The sequence below is a fragment of the Moschus berezovskii genome, chromosome Y (genome assembly GCF_049115385.1).
Source record: "Moschus berezovskii isolate FMDL1 chromosome Y, NW_MosBer_1.0, whole genome shotgun sequence".
NCBI lineage: Eukaryota > Metazoa > Chordata > Mammalia > Artiodactyla > Moschidae > Moschus > Moschus berezovskii.
The window spans coordinates 4,221,483-4,245,514 of record NC_142489.1 but is presented as its reverse complement, the minus strand read 5'-3'; the positions used below and the strand labels follow the sequence as shown (position 1 = coordinate 4,245,514).

At 48.8% G+C, this 24,032-nt stretch overlaps 1 protein-coding gene across 2 annotated transcripts; it reads left to right on the top strand.

Moving 5' to 3' along the window:
* LOC129564508 (arylsulfatase L) lies at window positions 1-20,903 on the top strand. 2 transcript variants are annotated; one of them, XM_055438557.2, is made up of 11 exons: window positions 1-798; window positions 6,588-6,632; window positions 9,318-9,467; window positions 11,323-11,444; window positions 12,668-12,790; window positions 15,465-15,888; window positions 16,518-16,654; window positions 17,514-17,648; window positions 18,108-18,270; window positions 19,819-19,940; window positions 20,486-20,903. In XM_055438557.2, exons 2-11 carry the CDS (start codon window positions 6,610-6,612, stop codon window positions 20,839-20,841), a joined length of 1,755 nt encoding a protein of 584 aa, XP_055294532.2. In that variant the 5' UTR covers window positions 1-798; window positions 6,588-6,609; the 3' UTR covers window positions 20,842-20,903. The 2 variants fall into 2 exon arrangements, with proteins under 2 accessions (XP_055294532.2, XP_055294531.2); XM_055438556.2 differs by lacking the exon at window positions 1-798 and adding an exon at window positions 5,257-5,441.
* The last annotated feature ends 3,129 nt before the right edge of the window (window positions 20,904-24,032 follow it).

Sequence of the window (24,032 nt, the reverse complement as noted above, 5' to 3'; positions counted from 1 at the left end):
CTGAACTGAACTGAAGAGACATCCAATGGCTTGCTGAAAACCAGCAAGGGGTGGGGGTCACTCTTTCTGCCCCCTTCTGATGTCTGTATCAGCTTTGTCTGTCTCTTGCATACTTGAAGAAACCTTTGTCACACCAGAGCTCTGAGCGATCAAGCCTCATCACTGCCCCTTTCGACCGGAGGCCCAGAATCCTGGCGTGTTTCAGGGCTCAGCAACAGCATTTCCGTTTCAGGTGATCAACCTTTTGTTTGCACACACAGAAGGAGCTAAAGCCTCCTCAGAGTTGCCCTCTGTCTTTCCATTTCGGAAGCAGACGCGAGAGAAGGGGAAAACCACAGACATTTCAGGACTTGTGCAAGGGGGCATTTTCAAGGCAACGGCGTCCCTGCTTTGGGACAGGGCCCAGCAAACGCCCCGTGTGACGTGAGCGATGTGCCGGATGCGGGCCAGCCCTACTTGTGAATGAAAAGGCTCAGTGTTTCCAGCTGTCGGAGATCCCTTGGCAAGCGTTACCATCTTCTCAAGGGGCACAGAAGATCTTCTGTCGACAGGCAAAAAAAAAAAAAAAGGCTGGACGACAGGCCCTCCCTACAGAAGATCTTCTGTGCTATTTTGCAGAGTGTAAGGCTTGCTGAGTCTGTGCACAACCTAACTTGGTTCAGGCAGGACCGCTGTCACTCCGGAGAGTTAATCAGTCGCACATGCGTGGACCGCAGGGACCTCCCCGGGTCAGAGCCTGAGATCACATCTCCCGCCGCCTGCTGACCTCGGCTGCCCGGCCCCGAGACGGCCCTGCAGGTAACCCGTTTTTCTTGATTTGTTCTCCAAGCAGCAGCCAGCCTGGCTGGTGACCCTCAGCCCACACGTGGCCGCCTGGCACCCCTCTGGGATCTGGCTGTACTTGGCAGGCAAATTTTCTTAAAAAAAAAAAATAGAAAACAAAGATATCCATGTCAGATGGTGCCTCGGGGTGGGGTTTCTGGAAGGACTGCAGAATTAAACAGCGAAAGAGAGGGCTTCCCTGGTGGCTCAGATAGTAAAGACTTTGCCAGACCTGGGTTCGATCCCTGGGTCGGGAAGATCCCCTGGAGGAGGGCATGGCAACCCACGCCAGTATCGTTGCCTGGAAAATACCACGGTCAGAGGAGCCTGGTGGGCTACAGTCCACCGGGGTCGCACACAGAGCAATGCTCTGCAGAGTTGATCTCTCAGATGCTAAGACATTTCAGAGCGTGGGGGACTGGGCACTAAAGAGATGCTGACATTCAAAACTGAAGTGGGTTTGGGAACGGAGCCCGGAGCGTAGTGGAGAAGCGAGGCATGCCGCCCCGGGGTCTGGAGGGTGGCCAGAAACCCAGGGGCTTGCAATTCTTTCTTCCCTGGAAGAGCATCAAAGGCTAAATTATAGGTACTACTTCACTGAAGGGCTTTCTTTCTCTTTTCCTGTATCCTATTTTTTTTTTAAATGGAGATATAAATAGCAGATAACATTGTGAGAGTCTGCCCTGTACAAAGGGACAGTTTGATACTCCTATGTGTTGCAATACGGTTGTGTCGATCGCGGGCGCCAACACTGCAGTATCCTCACAGTTTCCATTGCTTTTTGTGTGTTGAGAACAATTAAGGTGTAGTCTCTTAATGACTTTGACTCTGCTATTATCTCTGGAATGTATTCACCTACACATTGCAAGGTTGCCTCCGTAAACATCGTCGGGTTCCTCCGGGACAGCTCAGCTGGGAGAAGGATGATGACCCCCCAGCTCAGAAGCCCACCCCACCATGGAGGCCACACAAGCCAATCTCTCTTCCACTCTTGAGCAGAGTTCAGGGTCACTGCACAAGCCATGCCACATCAACGGTCAGTAACTCCCCCAAGAGCCATCACTGGGCTTCCCTCATGTCTCTATGGTTCCTCATGGCCACAAAGAGGCTGCCAGGGACCGGCATTTTCACTACACGTAATGTCACCCAGTCAGTCAGTGACATTCCATCTTTACTGGGTATCCAGGAAAAGAGAAGTAGAAGATTAGCCCAAGGAATGAGACTCAGAAAACTCCTGTTGCCACCAGATGGTTTTGTAGACAAACAGATAAACTCCCTTTTCATGGAGTAGGAAGTGGCAACACACTCCAGTGTTCTTGCCTGGAGAATCCCATGCACAGAGGAATCTTGTGGGCTAACAGTCCAAAGGGTCGCAAAGAGTCAGACATGACTAACTTAACACTTCCCTTTTCCTATTATTGTTTGGTGCAGTTAGTAGCATACTAAATGCTATCCTGACTCTTTCTCTTTTTTTAAATCTATTTTTTATTGAGGAATGATTGCTTTAAAGAATTTTGCTGTTTTCTGTCAAACCTCAGCATGAATCAGCCATAGGTATACATATGTCCCCTCCCTTTTGAAACTTCTTCCCATCTCCCGCCCCTCTAGATTGATACAGAGCCCCTGTTTGAGTTTCCTGAGCCATGCAGCAAATTACCATTGGCTATCTATGCTACATATAGTAATGTTAGTTTCCATGTTATCTTTTTCATTAAAAAAAAAATCCTGGATATACAGGCTTCCCCGGTGGCTCAGCGGTAAACAATCCACCTGCCAAAGCAGGAGACCCAGGTTTGATCCCTGGATCTGGAAGATTTCCCTGGAGAAAGAAATGGCAACTCACTCCAGGATCCTTGCCTCGAGAATCCCATGGACAGAGGGGCTTAGCAGGCTACGGCCCCCACGGGGTCGCAAAGAGTTGGACATGACTGAGCGACTCAGCAACAACAAAATACTGCATATATAGATGACATGGTCCATCCACACAACAGAATATCATTTCGCCACGTTGGGGAATTCTGCACAGGGTACAACGTGGGCCAACCTTGCGGACATTTCGCTATGTGAGATTTAACGCCGGCCAGGAAAGGACAGACAGTGTACAGTTCATGGGTATAAGTGGCAGAGACTTATCCGATTCAAGGAGACAGAAAGCAGCAGAGTGGGCTCCGTGGGCTGGGGGAGCAGGGAGGGCAGGAGAGTGTTTAATGGGGACACAGTCTGGGTCTGCGGAGATGAACTAGTTCCGAACGTGGGCAGAGGGGACGCTTGTACAACGAATGACGTGACCGTGCTCACTGCTACTGCGCTATGCACGTCAGGATGGAGACGGGAAATTCTGCAATGTCTTGTTTGTTGCTGTTTAGTCGCCACGACCTGTCCGGCTCTTTTGCAACTCCATGGACTGTAGCCCGCCAGGCTCCTCTGTCCATGGGATTCTCCAGGCAAGAATCCTGGACAGGGTTACCATTTCCTCCTCCTGGGGATCATCCCGACCCAGGGATCGAACTCAGGTCTCCTGCGTTGGCAGGCGGGCTCTTTACCACTAGTGCCACTTGGGAAGGAATTTCATATTGATATGACATGATCTTCCATATAAATCTTTTTTAGTTTTAATTAAGTGTGTTTACCACAATTAAAAAGCAATCAGGGCTTCCCTTATGTCTCAGTTGCTTGCAACTGCCTGCAACATGGGAGACCTGGGTTCGATCCCTGGGTTGGGAAGATCTGCTGGAGAAGGGAAAGGCTACCCACTCCAGTATCCTTGGGCTTCCCTGGTGGCTCAGCTGGTAAATAATCCGCCTGCAATGCGGGAGACCTGGGTTCAATCTCTGGATTGGGAAGAATCCCCTGGAGAAGGGAAAGGCTACCCACTCCAGTATTCTGGCCTGGAGAATTCCATGGACTTATGTATAGTCCACGGGGTCGCAAAGAGTCGGACACAACTGAGCGACTGTCATTTTCACCAGAATTAAAAATGAAAAAATATGTATTAGAGATCACGTCATATCGATTTCTTATCACTTCATTTTGCATTTTCCTTTATCCTGCTTCCTTTATGTCGGGGATCAGAAACCTCTGGTGCCTTCCACAAACTCAGCCTGCCTTTGGAAATCCAGTTTTATTGACGGACAAGGTCAGCCGTCTGGATGGTCGGGGGTCACATCCTGCTGCAATGGCAGAAAGAAGTGGCCGCAACAAGACCACCTTGGCAAAAAGTCCAAAATATTTATCGTCACGTTGTTGATAAACACATGTTCTACTTTCTTTTTTTTTTGTTCCTCTCTTTTTCTTTCTTTTTTTGCTCGCACCTCAAGGCTCGCAGGATCTTTGGTCTCTGACCAGGGATTGAAACTGGACGCAGAATTAGCAGCGTGGAATCCTAACCAGTGGGCCACCGGGGGCGGGGCGGGCAATCTTAAGATTCTTTTTTAAATTTTTGGAAATGTTATTTATTGATTGACTTTGGACTGTGCTGGTTCTTCATTGCTGCTCAAGGAGTTTTCTCTAGTGGCGGCGAGCAGGGGCTCCTCTTGAGCTGTGGTCTGCGGGCTTCTCACTGCAGTGGTTTGTCTTCTCGCCGAGCACGGGCTCCAAGCTTCTGCAGCTGCAGCTCGCGGCCTCGAGAGCACCGGCTCAGTCAGCTGCTGCTCCGTGGCACGTGGGATCTTCCCAGACTAGAGGTCGAACCCGTGTCTCCCTCTCCGGCAGGTAGATTCTTTACCACTGGGCCACTGGGAAAGCCCTTACATTTTTCTTTTTTTTAAAGTCACATTAGGACTCAGCCGCTTGCCTGGAGAATCCCAGGGACGGGGGAGCCTGGTGGGCTTCCGTCTATGGGGTCACACAGAGTCAGACACAACTGAAGTGACTTAGCAGCAGCAGCAGGACTCAGACACAAAAGGCAGAAACCCCAAACCAGGTGTTTTTTTTTTTTTTCTTTTCCTGGTCAAGGTGAAAGAGCGTTCCAACGAGGACATACCCACTCCAGCCTACCTCCTGCAGTCTGGCCCCAAGGGCATTGCTTGGACAGGCTTGCCAGGTGGTTCAGTGGTAACCAACCTGCCTGCAGGGCAAGAGACACAAGAGTTGTGGATTCGATCCCTGGGTTGGGAAGATCCCCTGGAAGAGGGCATGGCAACCCAGTGTAGTATTCTTGCCTGGAGAATCCCAGGGACGGAGGAGCCTGGTGGGCTGCAGTCCGTGGGGTCGCAGAGACTCGGGCACGACTGAGCACACACGTGGTTTGCACACTGGCCCCACCTGATCCAAGGACCTACCTCGAGGGCATTCCGGGCCTCATCAAACTGAACGCGCCTCCAGCCTGCCGCTGAACTGGAACATCCGCTTCGTCCCGAGTTTGTGCAAACAGGAGCAGTGAACCACGACCTGGGTGGGGTCCGAGGATTCTAGAACCTTCACAGGAAACATGGGTTTGCTTGCTATTGTCGTTCAGTCTCTGAGTCAGGTCTGACGCTTACGACCTCTTGGACTGTAGCCCCACCAGGCTCCTCCATCCGTGGGATTCTCCAGGCCAGAAGACTGCAGAAGGTTGTCATTTCCTCCTCCAGGGGAGCTTCCTGACCCAGGGATCGAACCTGCGTCTCCTACATTGGCAGGTGGGTTCTTTAACTACTGAGCCACCAGGGAAAACCTTGCTTTCTGGCTCCATATGTGGGACTCAGGGTCCATCTGGACTGAACCAGGCTTCCAGCATCCACGCCTGAATCCAGAACGCCTTGGGAACTTACACACTGCAATGGAGAAAACGTGGTCTGTTTTGGGGCCTCAAAAGCAATCACCCTTTCTGTCCTAAGCTACATCTAACGAAGTCCACGTTCTATGCTCTGGAGACGGTGTTCAGTGTCTGTAAAGCTTCTTCCGTAGGGAAGAGCACTGCTTTGGTTCTTTGTTTTGTTTCCAGATTAATTGATTTACTACTTATGGCTATGCTGTGTCTTCTTTGCCGTATCTGGGCTTTTCCGCACTGGCAGTGGGCGGGGGCAACTCTCTAGTTGGGGTGCAGGGGGCTTCTCATTGTGGGGCTCCTCTTCTAGAAGATCTCGGGCTCTAGAGCTTGCAGACTTAAGTATTTGTGACTCAGGGTCTTCACTGTTCATCGGCAAGAGGGATCTTTCCAACCCAGGGATGGAACCAGCGTCCCCTGCATTGGCAGGTGGATTTGTCACCGCTGAGCCACCAGGGAAGCCCCTGTTCGGTTTTTTTTTGTTGCTGTTGTTTTGGCCACCCTGGCCAGCATGCAGGATGTTAGCTTTTCCTACCAGGAATTGAACCCACTGGAAGCACACAGTCTTAACTACTCGATTACTAGGAAATTTCCAGGAAGAGCCTTCCTTTATGGGTTTTTAGTAATTTTCACAGGCTATTAGCAGAATCAAACTTTTCCCTCTTGTTGTTGAAACTCTTGAGTATACTCAGTGTCCTAAGCTGACTGGCCTCGCAGGATTGCCTGCGTGCTCAGCTGTGTCCGACTCTTTGCGACCCCATGGACTGTAGCCCGCCAGGCTCCTCTGTCCATGGGATTCTCCAGGCAAGAAGACTGGAGTGGGTTGCCATTTCCTCCTCCAGGGGATCTTCCCGACCCAGGGACTGAACCCACGTGTCCTTCATTGCAGGCAGATTCTTTATTTTTTTACCACTGAACCGTTACATCACTTACTGCATTATTATGATATGCCTTACTGCATTATCAATATTTGAGCTTCTGCTGCCCATGTGAGTATGCATCTCTTTATTTCTTACAGGAAATACAAGGAAAGAGAGGCCATGTCGCGTCTGGAACACTCTTGGTAAGACAGGGCTGGGTGCAGTCGGTCATCTTCACCATCTGCCTCTGCATCTCTTCCAGTCATCTTCTCAGAATCCACTGACAGTAAAGTGATCTTCTCAGTTAGTCACTGATCAACGCCCCTTGGAGTTCCCTGGGGGCTCACATGGTAAAGAATCTGCCTGCGTTGCAGGAGATCTGGGTTCCATCCCTGGGTCGGGAAGATGCCCTGGAGGAGGGCATGGCAACCCACTCCAGTATTCCTGCCTGGAGAATCCCACGGAGAGAGGAGCCTGGAGGGCTGCAGTCCGTGGGGTCACAAAGAGTCAGACACGACTGAGCAGCTGAGTGCGTGTTGTCGAATGTATGACAATACTGCTTCCGTATTATGTTTTGGGTTTTTGGCCCCCAGGCATGTAGGATCTCAGCTTCCCGACCAGGGATCAAAGCTGTCCTCCCTGCAATGGAAGGTGAAATCTTAACTGCTGGACTGCCTGAAAAAAAAAAAAAAGAAAAACAAAAAATTCAAATGCCTAAGAGATGTATTCAAACTCTTCTGAAATGGGATGGATACTATATATTTTAAAAGTGTGAGTTGCTTTAACTAAAAAAAAAAATCAAATGCCTAAGAAAGTGAAAGTCACTCAGTCGTGTCCAACTCTTTGCAACCACGTGGACGATACAGTCCATGGCATTCTCCAGGCCAGAATCCTGAAGTGGGTAGCCTTTCCCTTCTCCAGGGGATCTTCCCAACCCAGGGATCGAACCCAGGTCTCCCACATTGCAGGCAGATTCTTTACCAGCTGAGCCACCAGGGAATGTATTTGAGCCATAAGAGATGTATTCAAACTCTTCTGAAATGGGATGATAATATATATTTTTAAAGTGTGAGTAGTTACTTTTAACTATCTGAAATCTGAAATGGATTGATAATATTTTTTTTAAAAAGGAGTATGAGTGTTTTTAACCAAAAAAACAAGTCAAATGCCTAAAAGATATATTCAAACTCTTCTGAAATGTGATGATAATATATATGTTAAAAAGTGTGAGTTGTCTTTCACTAAAAAAGAAAAAAATTAAATGCCTAAGAAGTGTACTCAGGCTCTTCTGAAATGAGATCATAATATTAAAAAAATGTGAGTTGTTTTTAACTAAAAAAGGGAAAAAAAAATCAAATGCCTAAAAGATGTATTCAAATCTGAAATGGGATGATAATATATATATAAATTAAGAGCAGAGTTGTTTTTTAACCAAAAAAAAAAAAGGGGGGGGGGAACTCAAATGCCTAAGAGATGTGCTCAAGTTCTTCTGAAATGAGATGATAATATTAAAAAAAGTGTGAGTCATTTTTAACAAAAAAAAATAAGAAAAATGAAATGCTTAAGACATGTATTTAGGCTCTTCTGAAATTCAAACCTAATATTAAAAAAAAAGTATGAGTTGCTTTTAACAAAAAATAAAATGCCTAAGAGATGTATCCAAACTCTTCTGAAATGGGAAGATAATATAATATATATTTAAGGCTTCCCTGGTGGCTCAGTTGGTAAAGAATCTGCCCACAATGCGGGAGACCTAGGTTTGATCCCTGGGTTGGGAAGATCCCCTGGAGAAGGGAAAGGTGACCCACTCCAGTATTCTGGCCTGGAGAATGCCATGGACTGTATCGTCCATGGGGTCTCAAAGAGAAAAAAAAGAAGAAAAATCAAATGCTTAAGACACGTATCCAACCTCTTCTGAAATTCAATGCTAATATCCAAAAAATGTACAAGTTGCCTTTAAGAAAAAGAAAATGCCTAACAGATGTTTTCATCAGAAACAGGATGATAACACATATATATATTATATTTAATATAATATACATTTAACTAAAAAAAGAAGAAAAAATATTGAATGCCTGAGAGATGTATTCAAAGTCTTCTGAAATAGGATGATAATATATGTATTATATTTAACATAGTATAATATATATTTAATTAATATATATTATATCTAATATAATATAACATTTCTAAAAAGAATCAGATGCCAGAGAGATGTATTCAAACTCTTCTGAAATGGGATGATAATAGATATATTATATATAAAAAAACATAATATACATTTAATTAATAGATATTATATTTACGGAGAAGGCAATGGCAAGCCACTCCAGTACTCTTGCCTAGAAAATCCCATGGACAGAGGAGCCTGGTGGGCTACAGTCCAAGGGGTCGCTAAGAGTCGGACACGACTGAGCGACTTCACTTTCACTTTTCACCTTCACGCATTGGAGAAGGAAATGGCAACCCACTCCAGTGTTCTTGCCTGGAGAATCCCAGGGACGGCGGAGCCTGGTGGGCTGCCGTCTGTGGGGTCACACAGAGTTGGACAAGACTGAAGTGAATTAGCAGCAGCAGCAGCAACATACAGGTTTAAGAAGAAGAAAATAGAATCAAATGCCTAAGAGATGTATTCAGACTCTTCTGAAATGGGATGATAATAGATATATATAATATGCATTTAATTAATATGTTATATTTAATGTAATATAACATATATTTTCAAAAAGAAGAAAAGCGAATCAAATGCGTAAGAGATGTATTCGAGCTCTCCTGTACCGGGACGCCCCTATCAGTCCCCGGAACAAGTGCCCCCAGCTTTCAGGTCACAGAAGCTGTGTACTTAGATGGAAGCCCGCACGCAGCCTTGTCTGGCCCTTATCTTTCAGGAGCTGGCTGGCTCTCACCGTCGCTGCGCTTCTGGGTCCGAAACCCTCAGCCTGCGGCCCTCCACCCGGCCCCCGGCCAAACATCCTCCTTCTGATGGCAGACGATCTCGGCATCGGAGATGTCGGTTGCTACGGCAACACCAGCATCAGGCAAGGACCGGGGAGCGGGCTTCTCTGACACCCGGGTGCAGAGGTCCACGACAAGCCGTCTGACCTTTGCTCCAGGCAATTCAAACGTGAACAGAGCTGTGCACACATCCTTTCTTTGTCCTGTATCGGGCTTCTCATGTGGCTTAGTGGTAAGGAGTTTGCATCTCCAGTGCAGGAGATGTGGGTTCCATCCCTGGGTCGGGAAGATCCCCTGAGGGGAGGGCATGGCAACCCACTCCACTCTTCTTGCCTGGAGAATCCCATGGACAGAGGAGCCTGGAGGGGCTACAGACCGTGGGGTGGCAAAGAGTCGGAGGCGACCCAGCCAGTGAAAGCACTTCAGTCTTGCATTGTTTCCAAGTCTGCACTCAGGCCAGCTCAAACGTAGAGTATAACCAAGTCGCTCTACTCTACAGCAGAGATTAATGCAACATTGTGAAATCAATGATGCACCCATATATAAAAAAAAATGTTAAAATAAAAAAGACTGAAAGTCCTAAGTGAGGAGTCACCCTGGACTCTCAACTCTGGATGTTCTATTGAGTCCATCTCAGCCTCAGTAGGACAGTGTGGAAGCGTTTGATAAACAATGCAGTTGGATGGCATTTTCCTGGTGGTCCAGTGGTTAAGACTCCGCCTTCCAACACAAGGGACGCAGGTTCGATTCCCGCTCAGGGAACTGAGATCCTGCATGCAGAGGGGTGTGGTCAGACATTGAAAAACAATTCTGCAGCTGACGCTTCTTTGATGGTTCGGAAGACATTTGAAGTTTTGCTGCTGTTTGTTTGGAGTTTTTTTGTTTTGTTTTGTTATTAATTTTTAATGGAGTATAGTTGCTTTCCGATGTTGTATCAGTTTCTGCTGTACAGCAAAGTGAATCAGCTAGACGTGTACCTGTATCCCCTCTCCTTTTGGATTCTCTTTCCCATTTAGGTCACCATGGAGCATTGAGCAGAGTTCCCCGTGCTGTACTGTAGGTTCTGACTAGTTATCTCTTTTATACGTAGTATCTCGCTAAGTCGCTTCAGTCATTTCTGATTTTATACATAGTATCATGCTAACTTGCCTCAGTCATCTCCAACTCTCTGTGACCCCATGGACTGTAGCCCACCAGGCTCACCTGTCCACGGGATTCTCCAGGCAGGAATACTGGAGTGGGTTGCCACGCCTTCCTCCAGGAGATCTTCCCAACCCAGGGCTCGAACCCGAGTCTCCTGCATGGGCAGGTGGGCTCTTTACCACTAGCACCACCTAGGAAGCCCATAGTATCAGTAGGGTCTATATGTCAATCCCAAACTCCCCAGTCATCCCACCCCACCGCCCCACCCCTCATTCCCTGCTTGGTATCCACACCATTAGTCTCGACATCTGCGTCTCTATTTCTGCTCTGCAAACAGGTTCGTTGGTACCACCTTTCTAGATTCCACGTACCTGCGCTCATATACGATATTTTTACGTTTCTGACTCACCTCACTCCGTAGGACAACCTCTAGGTCCATCCTGACCTCTGCAAAGTCATTGCCTTTTGATAAGGCAGTAAAGAATCCACCTGCCACTGTAGGAGACTCAGGTTCGATTCCTGGGTCGGGAAGATCCCCTGGAGTAGATTGAGGCAACCCACTCCAGTATTCCTGCCCGGAGAATCCCATGGACAGAGGAGCCTGGCGGGCTACAGTCCACGGGGTCACAAAGAGTTGGACACGATTGAATGAGCCCGCACAGGAACTTAGGGAGTTATTCACTGGTAAACTGCCAGGTTTTCTATCAAGTAGGATGTCACTCTGCTTTATGGAAAGAAAAACAAACCATGTGTTGGTTTGCTAAGGATTAAGAGAGTTAATGTTTCCTTCCACAGGACTCCAAACATCGACCGCCTTGCAGCGGATGGCGTGAGGCTCACCCAGCATCTGGCCGCTGCCTCTGTGTGCACCCCAAGTAGAGCGGCGTTTTTAACGGGCAGATACCCGCTCCGATCAGGTTGGTCCTTCCATCTAACCACACACTGGACAGGAACACACTCTCTGTAACTAATCAGGCATGAATTGTTCAGTTCAGAGTCTGGAGAATGCTTCAAGTCACCCTGTATTTTTTTTTTTCTGTTTTTGTTTAATTGTGGTCAAAGTCACATAATATACAATATCCTATGTTTACTGTATTTAACCACACAGTTCAAAGGGTTCCCTGGTGGCTCAGATGGTAAAGAACCTGCCCGCAATGCAAGAGACTGCATTCAATCCCTGGGCTGGGGAGATCCCCTGGAGAAGGGCACAGCTACCCACTCCAGCAGTTCTGGCCTGGAGAATCCCATGGACTGTACAGTCCACGGGGTCGCAAAGAGTCAGACACGACTGAGCGCCTTTCACCCACAAACTGAAACAGTGTCTCCATTAAAGCCAAAGTCGCCATAACTAGAGAAAAGCCCGCCGTCAGTCACGAAGGGCCCGTGCAGCCAAAAAATAAAATGGACATAAAAAAATTTTTTTTTTAAAGAAAGTACACTGGGTGACGATGCCAGAAAAAAACCCCATGAGGTCAACTCATGTTGGAAGGTTAAATTTTTCATGGCATGTTGAGTCACGGAGATTTCCAGCAAATACTCCGAATTAAATAATAAGAGTAGAGACTTCCCTGGTGGTCCAGTGGCTGACTGTGCACCCAGCGCAGGGGCCCTGAGTTCGATCCTTGCTCACGAAACTAAGACCCCACATCCTGCAACTAAGAGTTCACACACACAGTTAACAGATCCTGTGGGCCCACCTAAGACCCAGCACAGCCAAGTAAATAAAAAGAAGATATTAAGTAGGTGACTCAGACCGTAAAGAATCTGCCTGCAGTGCAGGAGACCTAGGTTTGATCCCTGGGATGGGAAGATCCCCTGTGGAAGGGCATGGCAATCCACTCTGGTAGTTGTGCTTGGAGAATCCCACGAAGTAGGTGACTCAGACTGTAAAGAATCTGCCTGCAGTGCAGGAGACCCAGGTTCGATCCCTGGGACAGGAAGATCCCCTGGAGAAGGGCATGGCAACCCACTCCAGTATTCTTGCCTGGAGAATCCCGTGGACCGAGGAGCCTGGGGGGGGGCTACAGTCCATGGGGTCACAAAGTCTCAGACAGGACTGAGAGACTAACTCTTAACAACAGCAGTGATGATGCAACTTGATGTCTGATTGTAACGTCTCTCTGAACACCGTTGATCAAAGGTATGGTTTCCAGTGACGGTCTCCGTGTTCTTCAGTGGACAGCGGCCTCTGGAGGACTTCCGCCCAGTGAAATAACTTTTGCAAAAATACTGAAAGCTAAAGGCTATACCACCGGACTCATAGGTATGTACACTTTCTAAGGGTTAAGCACATTACTATCTTTTTCTTCTGAAAACTTTTAGACTGAACTCAGTTTCAGCTCAGTTAAGTTCAGTTCAGTCACGTCCAACTCTCCGCGATCCCATGAATCACAGCACGCCAGGCCTCCCTGTTCATCACCAGCTCCCGGAGTTCACTCAAACCCACGTCCATCGAGTCGGTGATGCCATCCAGCCATCTCATTCTCTGTCGTCCCCGTCTCCTCCCGCCCCCAATCCCTCCCAGCATCAGAGTCTTTTCCAGTGAGTCAACTCGTCGCATGAGGTGGCCAAAGTATTTTAGACGATCCGAATTCTGTTGGCAATATCCAAAGAACTATAGTCGGAGCCAGTCAAACAGTATTGAGCACATTATTTTTATAGGGACATTTAATTGACATATGGGCTTCCCTGATAGCTCAGTTGTAAGGAATCCACCTGCAATACAGGAGACCCTGCTTCATTCCTGGGTTGGGAAGATCCCCTGGAGAAGGGATAGGCTACCCACTCCAGTATTCTTGGGCTTCCGTGGTGGATCAGCTGGTAAAGAATCTGTCTGTAATGCGGGAGACCTGGGTTTGATCCCTGGGTTGCGAAGATTCCCCTGGAGAAGGGAAAGGCTAAGCACTCCAGTATTCTGGCCCGGAGAATTCCATGGACTGGATAGTCCATGCTGCTGCTGCTGCTAAGTCGCTTCAGTCGTGTCCGACTCTGTGCGACCCCATAGACAGCAGCCCACCAGGCTCCCCCGTCCCTGGGATTCTCCAGGCAAGAACACTGGGGTGGGTTGCCATTTCCTTCTCCAATGCGTGAAAGTGAAAAGTGAAAGTGAGGTCGCTCAGTCGTGTCCAACTGAGTGACCCCATGGACTGCAGCCTACCAGGCTCCTCCATCCATGGGATTTTCGAGGCAAGAGCACTGGAGTGGCTTGCCATTGCCTTCTCCGGGATAGTCCATGGAGGGGGTCACAAAGTGTTGGACACGACTGAGCGACTTTCACTTTCAGTTCAACTAAAAAGTTTGCAAATGAAATAGTTGGGAAACGCAGCAGAATTTCTCACTGGACAGAAAGCTCCACTCATGCTGGAATGTTGCTACCCAGGTTGCTCCATGCAAAGTAGATGTGCCAGAAATATCAGCTTAATGAGATATTTGGCATTTCATACAATTTTCTGATGCACTATGATTTAAAAGCTTAGAAATTGGGTGGGGATTAGAGTGGGAGTTTGGGATGGACATGGACACACTGCTGTATTTAACATGGAGAACCAGCAAGGACCTGCTGGACAGCACAGGGAACTCTGCTCAATACTCTGTAATAACCTTACAGCTCCCAGGAGGACGGATAGGGGAAGGGATATTCAGGGAGTCTGGGATGGACATGGACACACTGCTGTATTTAACATGGAGAACCATCAAGGACCTGCTGGACAGCACAGGGAACTCTGCTCAATGCTCTGTAGTAACCTTATGGTCACCAGGGGAGAAGGATGGGGGAAGGGATAGTCAGGGAGTTTGGGATGGACATGGACACACTGCTGTATTTAACATGGAGAACCAGCAAGGACCTGCTGGACAGCACAGGGAACTCCGCTCAATTTTCTGTAATAATCTAACTGAGGAAACCTTTTAAAAAGAAGATATATGTGCATATGTATCACTGATTCACTTTGCCGTACATCTGAAACTAACAGAACACTGTTAGTCAATAAGACTCCAATATGAAATAAACATTAAAAAAATATAACTGCAAATCATCTACAAGACGGCACTGGAGGCATCACAGGTGTGATGATAACAAATTTTCAGCAGGAAGCAAAGTCTCTCTAAGGTCCCCAGTGCAGCCCACATGGAGTTCTAATCTGTCGGTGATGTTCCATGCCTCAGTTGTGTCTGACTCTTTCTGACCCCATGGACGGCAGCACGCCAGGCCTCCGTGTCCTCCACTATCTCCCGGAGCTTGCTCAAACTCATGGCCATTGAGTCGGTGATGCCATCCAACCATCTCCTCCTCTGTTGCCTCCTTCTCCTGCCTTCAATCTTTCCCAGCATGAGGGTCTTTCCAAATGAGTCAGCTGTTCGCATCAGGTGGCCAAGGGATTGGAGTTTCCGCTTCAGCAGCAGTCCTTCCAATGAATATTCGGGATTGATTCCCTTTAGGATGGACTGGTTGGATCTCCTTGCAGTCCAAGGGGCTCTCAAGAGTTTTCTCCAACACCACAGCTCAAAAGCATCCGTTCTTTGATGCTTAGCCTTCTTTATGGTCCAACTCTCACATGCATACATGACGACTGGAAAAACCATAGCCTTGACTGGATGCACTTTTGCTGGCAAAGTGATGGAGTTCTCAACTGAGAAACAAGATGCAGACAGGTGTCTCAAAGGACGATCAGACTCTGAGAAGATGGGAGACGGTGATTAGTTACAACGGGCACCAGAAATGCAGACACACAAGCTCCTCCTTGCCTTGACTGAGCCTGCCCAGCTTCCTGGGGAAATAACAGCAAACACCGTCCCCTGCCCACCTGCCTGCGTCCTGACCTCATCCCATGACCCAGCAGAGAACTGAGGACTCGGCAAGCACGTCATACCCACTCACCGAAGGATAAAAGGACCACTGTCATATCTGCACACTTTTTTTTTTCTTGCCTGTTTTCCAGGAAAATGGCATTTGGGTCTCAGCTGTGCATCTCCCGACGATCACTGCCACCACCCACTCAACCACGGCTTCGACCATTTCTACGGAATGCCGTTCAGCATGATGGCAGACTGCCAGCGCTGGGGACTATCCGAGAAGCGTGCGGTCCTGGAGCGTCGACTCAGCATCTGCTCCCAGCTCGTGGCCTTGGCCGCCTTCACGCTCACGATGGGGAAGCTCACCCGCCTGATAATGGCCTCCTGGACTCCAGTCATCTGGTCGACCGTCGTGGGCCTCCTGCTCTTCACCACCTCCTGTTTGGTGGGCGCCCTGATCGCTCACGCGGACTGCTTTCTGATGCGGAATCACTCCATCTCCGAGCAGCCCATGCGCTCTCAGAGGACGACGCCACTCATGCTCCGGGAGGTCTCAGCCTTCCTCAAAAGGTGAGTGCAGAAAGGCGCTTCAGGGTGAAGACGCAAGCTTCAGGGTGAAGACGCATCTCGAATCTCCTTCTTCCATGATGGGTAGGGTGTTGTTTGGTTGCTCAGTGGTGTCCGACTCCTTGCGACCCCATGAACGGCAGCATACCAGGCTTCACTGTCCATCACCACCTCCCGGAGCTTACTCAAACTCATGTCCATCCAGTCGGATGAGCTGCCATTCAACCATATCATCCTCTGCTGCCCACTTCTCCTCTTGTTAATAGGTATATAAAAAATAAAAAGTGAAACCATTAGTTGTTGAGTCATGTCTGACTCTTTGTGACCCCATGGACTGTAGCCCACCAGGCTCCTCTGTCCTCGGGATTCTCCAGGCCTGAATACTGGAGTGGGTTGCCATTTCCTCCTCCAAGGGATCTTCCCGACCCAGGGATCGAACCCAGGTCTCCTGTGTTGCAGGCAGACTCTTTACCAACTGAGCCCCCAGGGAAGCCCGCATGGTGAAATCGTTCTGGCTAAAAGACAATTGTGGTAAAATGGATGCTCCTAAACGATGATTCCCTGGAACCCAACTGGGTCCACTGAAGCAAGTGAGCAAGAAATAAAGCCTGGCGTGTTGTATCGATTTTCAGAAACAAGCAAGGACCTTTCCTCCTCTTCGTGTCCTTCCTGCACGTCCACACCCCTCTTGTCACGACTGAGAACTTCCGTGGGAGGAGTCCCCACGGGCTCTACGGGGACAACAGCGAAGAGATGGACTGGATGGTGGGTAAGTAGCTTTGCTTCACTGCTGCGCAGACACTTTAATGCCTGCTTCACAGTCACCTCTGCTCCCTCTCCCTTCTCCCCTATGACCTTCTTTTACCTCACTGTTAAGTGTTTGCCACCTCGTCCTGTCTCATCCACCCTTGTCGCTCTCCTGAAATTGTTTGGAGGATGAATGGGGCATATACAAAGAGATGCATCAATCTTAGATCAAAGACGCTTTCTGGTTGTTCCGTCTCCGAGTCATGTCCGACTCTTTGTGACCCCATGGACTACAGCATGCCATGGACCCATGGCATTTGGGTCTCAGCTGGTAAAATGGCCATTTTATCAGCCATGTGGATCACAGGACACTTCCCTGTCCATCACCGTCTTCCGGAGTTGCACAAACTCATGTCCATGGAGTCGGTGATGCCACCCAACCATCTCATCCTCTGTCGTCCCCTTCTCCTCCTTCCTTCAATCTTTCCCAGCATTGGGGTCTTTTCCAGTCAGTCAGCTCTTCCCATCAGGTGGCCAAAGGAGTTTTAGCATCAGTCCTTCCCATGAATGTTCAGGGTTGGCTTCCTTTAGGATGGACTGGTTTCACCTTGCAGTCCAAAGAACCCTGAGTCTTCTCCAACATCACAGTTCGAAAGCATCAGTTCTTTTGTGCTCAGCTTTCTTTATGGTCCAACTGTCACATCCGTACATGACCACTGGAAAAACCAGAGCTTTGAGTACACCCACTGGAATACCACACTTCTATTACTGGTCACTCAGTACGCTTTCATACTAAAGACTCCTTTTCATGAAGCGTTCCAAAAATTTGGGGAGAGACTGTCTTCTGTTTTGACTGACTCAGACACATCTGTTCTTTGCAGGCCAGATCCTTGATACTTTGGACACAGAAGGGTTCACCAACAGTACCCTCGTTTATTTTACATCGGATCACGGGGGATCCTTAGAGGCTCAGTTTGGAAACAACCAATACGGTGGCTGGAATGGGATATATAAAGGTGAGTGAGGCATTCCCAGATGATGTGTCTACTGTCTTCATCTCTTCCCAATTATTCTCAACCCTTCCTCTGGAATTTGAGTTTACAAAAACAAAGTCACAAAAATCAGAAGAACCCCAGTGATCACTGTGGTGGACAGAATCATGTCCCCAAAGACGTCCACGTCCTTTGTAGACATGTGGTTGATAGAATAATGTCCCCAGAGGTGTCCATATACTGACCTCCGAGTGGGCAAAATTGTGCCCCGAGACATTCACACCCTGACCCCAGTATGGTCGAAAACCAATGCCCAGATTAATAAGGAAAATAAAACCTGACCATGTAGGAGCTAATTGTCATCATGTCATTAAACAGAGAGGGACAGAAAGAGTGATTTAAAAGGACCAGAAGAGTTTAGTCACCCAGGGAGGCAACCGCTGATTTTGAATCACATTCTTTCCTGTTGATGTTTAAACACAGGTGGCAAAGGCATGGGCGGCTGGGAAGGCGGGATCCGGGTCCCAGGGATATTCCGGTGGCCTGGGGTCCTGCCGGCCGGCCGCGTGATCCACGAGCCCACCAGCCTGATGGACGTCTTCCCCACCGTGGTCCACTTGGCGGGCGGCCAGGTGCCCCAGGACAGGTAAAGACCGGCCCAGAGAAGGCAATTCCGTTTTGCCTAGAGACAACGTGTGTGGCAAACATCACTGTCCCTTTCATTGGGCCTAAAACACCCATGAAATCGGAACCCGGAAAAGCATTGATCATTAGGGGCTCCAATGTCTGCTTTACAGAGTACACAACACGTCCTTCTCCTGAGTTAAAAGCAGAGCCTTTTGAGTATAAGGACGTTGGTCGCTGAAACGCACTGATACTTTACTGAGTTTGTCACGAGAGTTCTTTTCATGTATCCCGGTAGAGACTTTTGATGTTTTCGGTTTTTTTTTTTCCCTTTAAAAATTATAGAGACTTCCCTGGAAGCCCGGTGGTTGAGACTCTGTACTTCCAATGCAGGGGTTGTGGGTTCAATCCTTAGTCAGGGACTAAGATCCTACATGCAGCAGAACATGGTACCCCCAAAAATTATAGAAAATTTGGGAGTAAAAGAAAAAAGATAAAATAATTTCTTAAAGTTGCCAACATACAGAGGAATACATAATTAATTTATATGATGACGTGAAAGCATTAGTCACCCAGTCACGTCCGACTCTTTGCAACCCCGTGGACTGTCGCCCGCCAGGCTCTTCTCTCCATGGGATTTTCCAGGCAAGAAGACTGGAGTCGGTACCATGCCCTCCTCCAGGGGATCTTCCTAAACCAGGAATCGAGCCCCAGTCTCCTGCATTGCAGGCAGATTCTTTACTGTCTGAGCCACCTGGGAAGCCCCATATTAAATGATACCTAGATACTATATATTTAGATATATTTTATATATTGTATATATATTATATAATTGTATATGTGTGCACGCTAAGTCCCTTCAATTGTGTCTGACTCTTTGCGACGCTACAGACTATAGCCCACCAGGCTCCTCTGTCTGTCTCCAGGCAAGGATACTGGAGTGGGTTGCCATTCCCTTCTCCGGGGGATCTTCCTGACCCAGGGATAGAACCTGCTTCTCCTATATTGGCAGGGAGATTCTTTACCACCTGGGAAGCCCCATATATATCGTGAGTGAAGTGCAAGTCGTTCAGTCGTGTCTGACTCTTTGCAACCCCATGGACTATACAGTCCATGGAATTCTCTAGGCCAGAATACTGGAGTGGGTAGCCTTTCCCTTCTTCAGGGCATCCTCCCAACCCAGGGGTCGAACTCAGGTCTCCCGCATTGCAGGTGGATTCTTTACGAGCTGAGCCACCAGGGAAGCCCCATATATACTGTATATACTCATTTTATTATATATATTTATGGAATGATTCCAGGTCTTGTGGAAGTACAGCACATATTCTGTGATGAGTCAAAGCTCCAATCTGTATAAAACCAAGCAGCTGTTTCCCAGACATTAACCCATCCGTGCATTCAGAATAAGGCTGGGTAGACCTTTGCTTCAGCCCCCTGCAGGCTCTTGCAACCAAAGGTTCTGCCTGCAGGTGGATGGTATACCAGCTGCCTGCCCAGGGCTCGCTGAAGGATTTTGCCCACCTCTCAGCGGCCCCGCCCTGAGTCCGCCCCGCCTTGCCCCCGCCTGCAGGGTGGTGGACGGCCGGGACCTGCTGGCCCTGCTCCAGGGGACCGCGCAGTACTCGGACCATGAGTTCCTCATGCATTACTGCGAGAGCTTTCTGCACGCCGCCCGGTGGCACCAACGTGACCGTGAGTCCGCCGCACGCGGAGGCCGGCTTGGCCCCTGCTCTCCTTTGTGCTCCTTGACGTCTTTCATTTATTTCCACGTGATTGTCTTTACTTCCTTCCGTCTTTACTTGGCAGTATTTTTCTTCCGATCCCCGGAGCATCCTTTAGCTGTCAATCACCCTGCCCCGATGAGAAGGGAAGGCTTGCCTATGGTTCCGTGGTTGTTCAGTGGCTAAGTCGTGTCAAACTCTTTGGCAACCCCATGGACTGTGTGTAACCCCCCCCAGGCTCCTCTGTCCATGGGATTCTCTGGGCAAGAATACTGGAGTGGGTTGCCATGCCCTCCTCCTCCTCCAGTGACTCCTCCGGACCCAGGGGTCCAACATGGGTCTCCTGCATTGCAGGAAGATTCTCTACCATCCGAGCCACCAGGGAAGCCCATGCCTGTCCCATCCACCTCAAACACGCTCAGAAGACTGGCCACTGTCCGTCCTTAACCTTCAATTAAGTCCACTAACTGAATCCAGTAATTCAGCTAAGTTCACTAATTCTCGCCCTTCTTCCAGGAGGCGCAGTGTGGAAAGTCCACTTCACGACCCCAGTCTTCCAGCCGGACGGCGCGGGCGCCTGCTACGGGCAGGCGGTGTGCCCCTGCTCCGGGGACGGGGTGGCCCACCACGCCCCACCGCTGCTATTTGACCTGTCCCGAGACCCTTCCGAGGCCCACGCCCTCACGCCGGCCACGGAGCCGTCGTTCCACCGGGTGGTGGAGACCGTGGCCCGGGCCGTGGCGGCCCATCGCCGGACGCTCAGCCCGGTTCCGCTGCAGCTGGACGGGGCGGACAACGTGTGGAAGCCGTGGCTGCAGCCGTGCTGTGGTCGGTTTCCCTTCTGCTGGTGCGATCGGGACGCGGACCCATGATTGGACCCCGCCTGGGATAACCAGCTCCCTGGCGTCAAACAAATATAAAACATCGGTGTGAAGTCAAGTCGCCTGCTTGTGTGGGCTTGAATGCTTTCACCTAGAATCCAGGCTGCAGTGAGTGCTGGGCGGTGCGGGCACGGGGCGGGCCGAGGCCGGGGGGCACAAAGGCTGAGATATATGAAGACGGTAACTTGGAAACTCACATTGCGCTGCGTTGTGCCAGACTCTGCGACCCCATGGACTGTAGCCCCACCAGGCTCCTCTGTCCATGGAATTCTCCAGGCAAGAATACAGGAGCAGGTTGCCAAGCCCTCCTCTAGGGGATCTTCCCGACCCAGAGATCCAACCGCACTGCAGGCGGATTCTTTACCAGCTGAGCCACCAGGGAAGCCCGGAAACTTACATGACCATATGTAAATTACATAACCAGTGGGAATTTGCTGTATGACTCAGGAAACTCAAACAGGGGCTTGCTGACAACCTAGATGGGATGGGATGGGAAGGCAGATGGGAGGTAGATTCAAGAGGGAGGGGAACATATGTACACCTACGGCTGATTCATGTTGAGGTTTAGCAGAAGCCAGCCAAATTCTGTAAAGCAATTATCCTTCAATTAAAAAGATAAATCAATTTTTAAAAGATAATCCAATATTTGTCTTTCTGTTTTGACTTTGAGAAAGACAAATATCATATATCAATGTACACAGCAGAAGGGGGCGACAGAGGATGAGATGGTTGGATGGCATCACCGACTCGATGGACATGAGTTTGAGCAAGCTCCGGAGTTGGTGATGGACAGGGAGGCCTGGCGAGCTGCAGTCCACGGGGTCACAAAGAGTCGGACGCGACTGAGCGACTGAACTGAACTGAATGCACATACATGGAATCTAGAAAGATGGTCCTGACAATCCTAACTGCAGAGCAGCAAAGAAGGTGAAGTCATAAAGGACAGACGTGCAGACACAGCGGGGGAAGGACGGCGTGGGAGGGACGGGCGGACAGGGAAGCCTTGAAACATATGTCCTATCCTCTGTAAGGTAGACAGCCAGTTGGGACTTGCTGTACGACGCAAGGAAGCCAAAGCTGGTGCTCTGTGACAAACTACATGGGTGGGACAGGGAGAGAGGTTCAAGAGGAAGGGGACATATGCACGCCTACGGCTGATTCATGCTGATGTAAAGCAAAACCAGCACAATATTGGGAAGTAATGACTCTCCAATAAAAAATAAGAAAGCCTTCCTCAGCGATCAATGCAAAGAAATAGAGGAAAACAACAGAATAGGAAAGACAAGAGATCTCTTCAAGAAAATTAGAGATATCAAGGGAACATTTCATGCAAAGATGGACTCGATAAAGGACAGAAATGGTATGGACCTAACAGAAGCAGAAGATTTTAAGAAGAGGTGGCAAGAATACACAGAAGAACTGTACAAAAAAGTTCTTCACGACCAAGATAATCACGATGGCGTGATCACTCACCTGGAACCAGACATTCTGGAATGTGAAGTCAAGTGGGCCTTAGAAAGCATCACTACGAACAGAGCTAGTGGAGGTGATGGAATTCCAGTTGAGCTATTTCAAATCCTGAAAGATGATGCTGTGAAAGTGCTGCACTCAATATGCCAGCAAATTTGGAAAACTCAGCAGTGGCCAGAGGACTGGAAAAGGTCAGTCTTCATTCCAATCCCAAAGAAAGGCAATGCCAAAGAATGCTCAAACTACCGCACAATTGCACTCATCTCACACGCTAGTAAAGTCATGCTCAAAATTCTCCTAGCCAGGCTTCAGCAATATGTGAACCGTGAACTTCCAGATGTTCAAGCAGGTTTCAGAAAAGGCAGAGGCACCAGAGATCAAATTGCCAACATCTGCTGGATCATGGAGAAAGCAAGAGAGTTCCAGAAAAACATCTATTTCTGCTTCACTGACTATGCCAAAGCTTTTGACTGTGTGGATCACAATAAACTGTGGAACATTCTGAAAGAGATGGGAATACCAGACCACCTGACCTGCCTCTTGAGAAACCTGTATGCAGGTCAGGAAGCAACAGTTAGAACTGGACCTGGAACAACAGACTGGTTCCAAATAGAAAAAGGAGTACGTCAAGGTTGTCTATTGTCACCCTGCTTATTTAACTTATATGCAGAGTACATCATGAGGAACGCTGGGCTGGAAGAAGCACAAGCTGGAATCAAGATTGCTGGGAGAAATATCAATAATCTCAGATATACAGATGACACCAACCTTATGGCAGAAAGTGAAGAGGAACTCAAAGGCCTCTTGATGAAAGTGAAAGAGGAGAGTGAAAAGGTTGGCTTGACGCTCAACATTCAGAAAACAAAGATCAAGGCATCTGGTCCCATCACTTCATGGGAAGTGGATGGGGAAACAGTGGAAGCAGTGTCAGACTTTATTTTTTGGGGCTCCAAAATCACTGCAGATGCTGATTGCAGCCAGGAAATTAAAAGACGCTAACTCCTTGGAAGGAAAGTTATGACCAACCTAGACAGCATATTAAAAACCAGAGACACTACTTTGCCAACCAAGGTCTGTCTAGTCAAAGCTATGGTTTTTCCTGTGGTCATATATGGATGTGAGAGTTGGACTGTGAAGAAGGCTGATAGCCGAAGAATTGATGCTTTTGAACTGTGGTGCTGGAGAAGACTCTTGAGAGTCCCTTGGACTGCAAGGAGATCCAATTAGTCCATTCTGAAGGAGATCAATCCTGGGTGTTCATTGGAGGGACTGAAGCTGAGACTGAAGCTCCAATACTTTGGCCACCTCATGCGACGAGTTGACTCACGGGAAAACAGTCTGATGCTGGGAGGGATTGGGGGGCGGGAGGAGACAGGGACGACAGAGAATGAGATGGCTGGATGGCATCACTGACTCGATGGACATGAGTTTGAGTGAGCTCCAGGAGTTGGTGACGGACAGGGAGGCCTGGCGTGCTGTGATTCATGGGGTCGCAGAGAGTCGGACATGACCGAGCGACTGAACTGAATAAAAAATAAGCCTCCAACGCTAAAATAAACAAATGGACTTATCTATACAACAGAAACCTGGGTTTGATGCCTGGGTCAGGAAGATCCCCCTGGAGGAGGCAATGGCAACCCACTCCAGGATTCTTGCCTGGAGAATCTCATGGACCGAGGAGCCTGGCGGGCTACAGTCCATGGGGTTGCAAA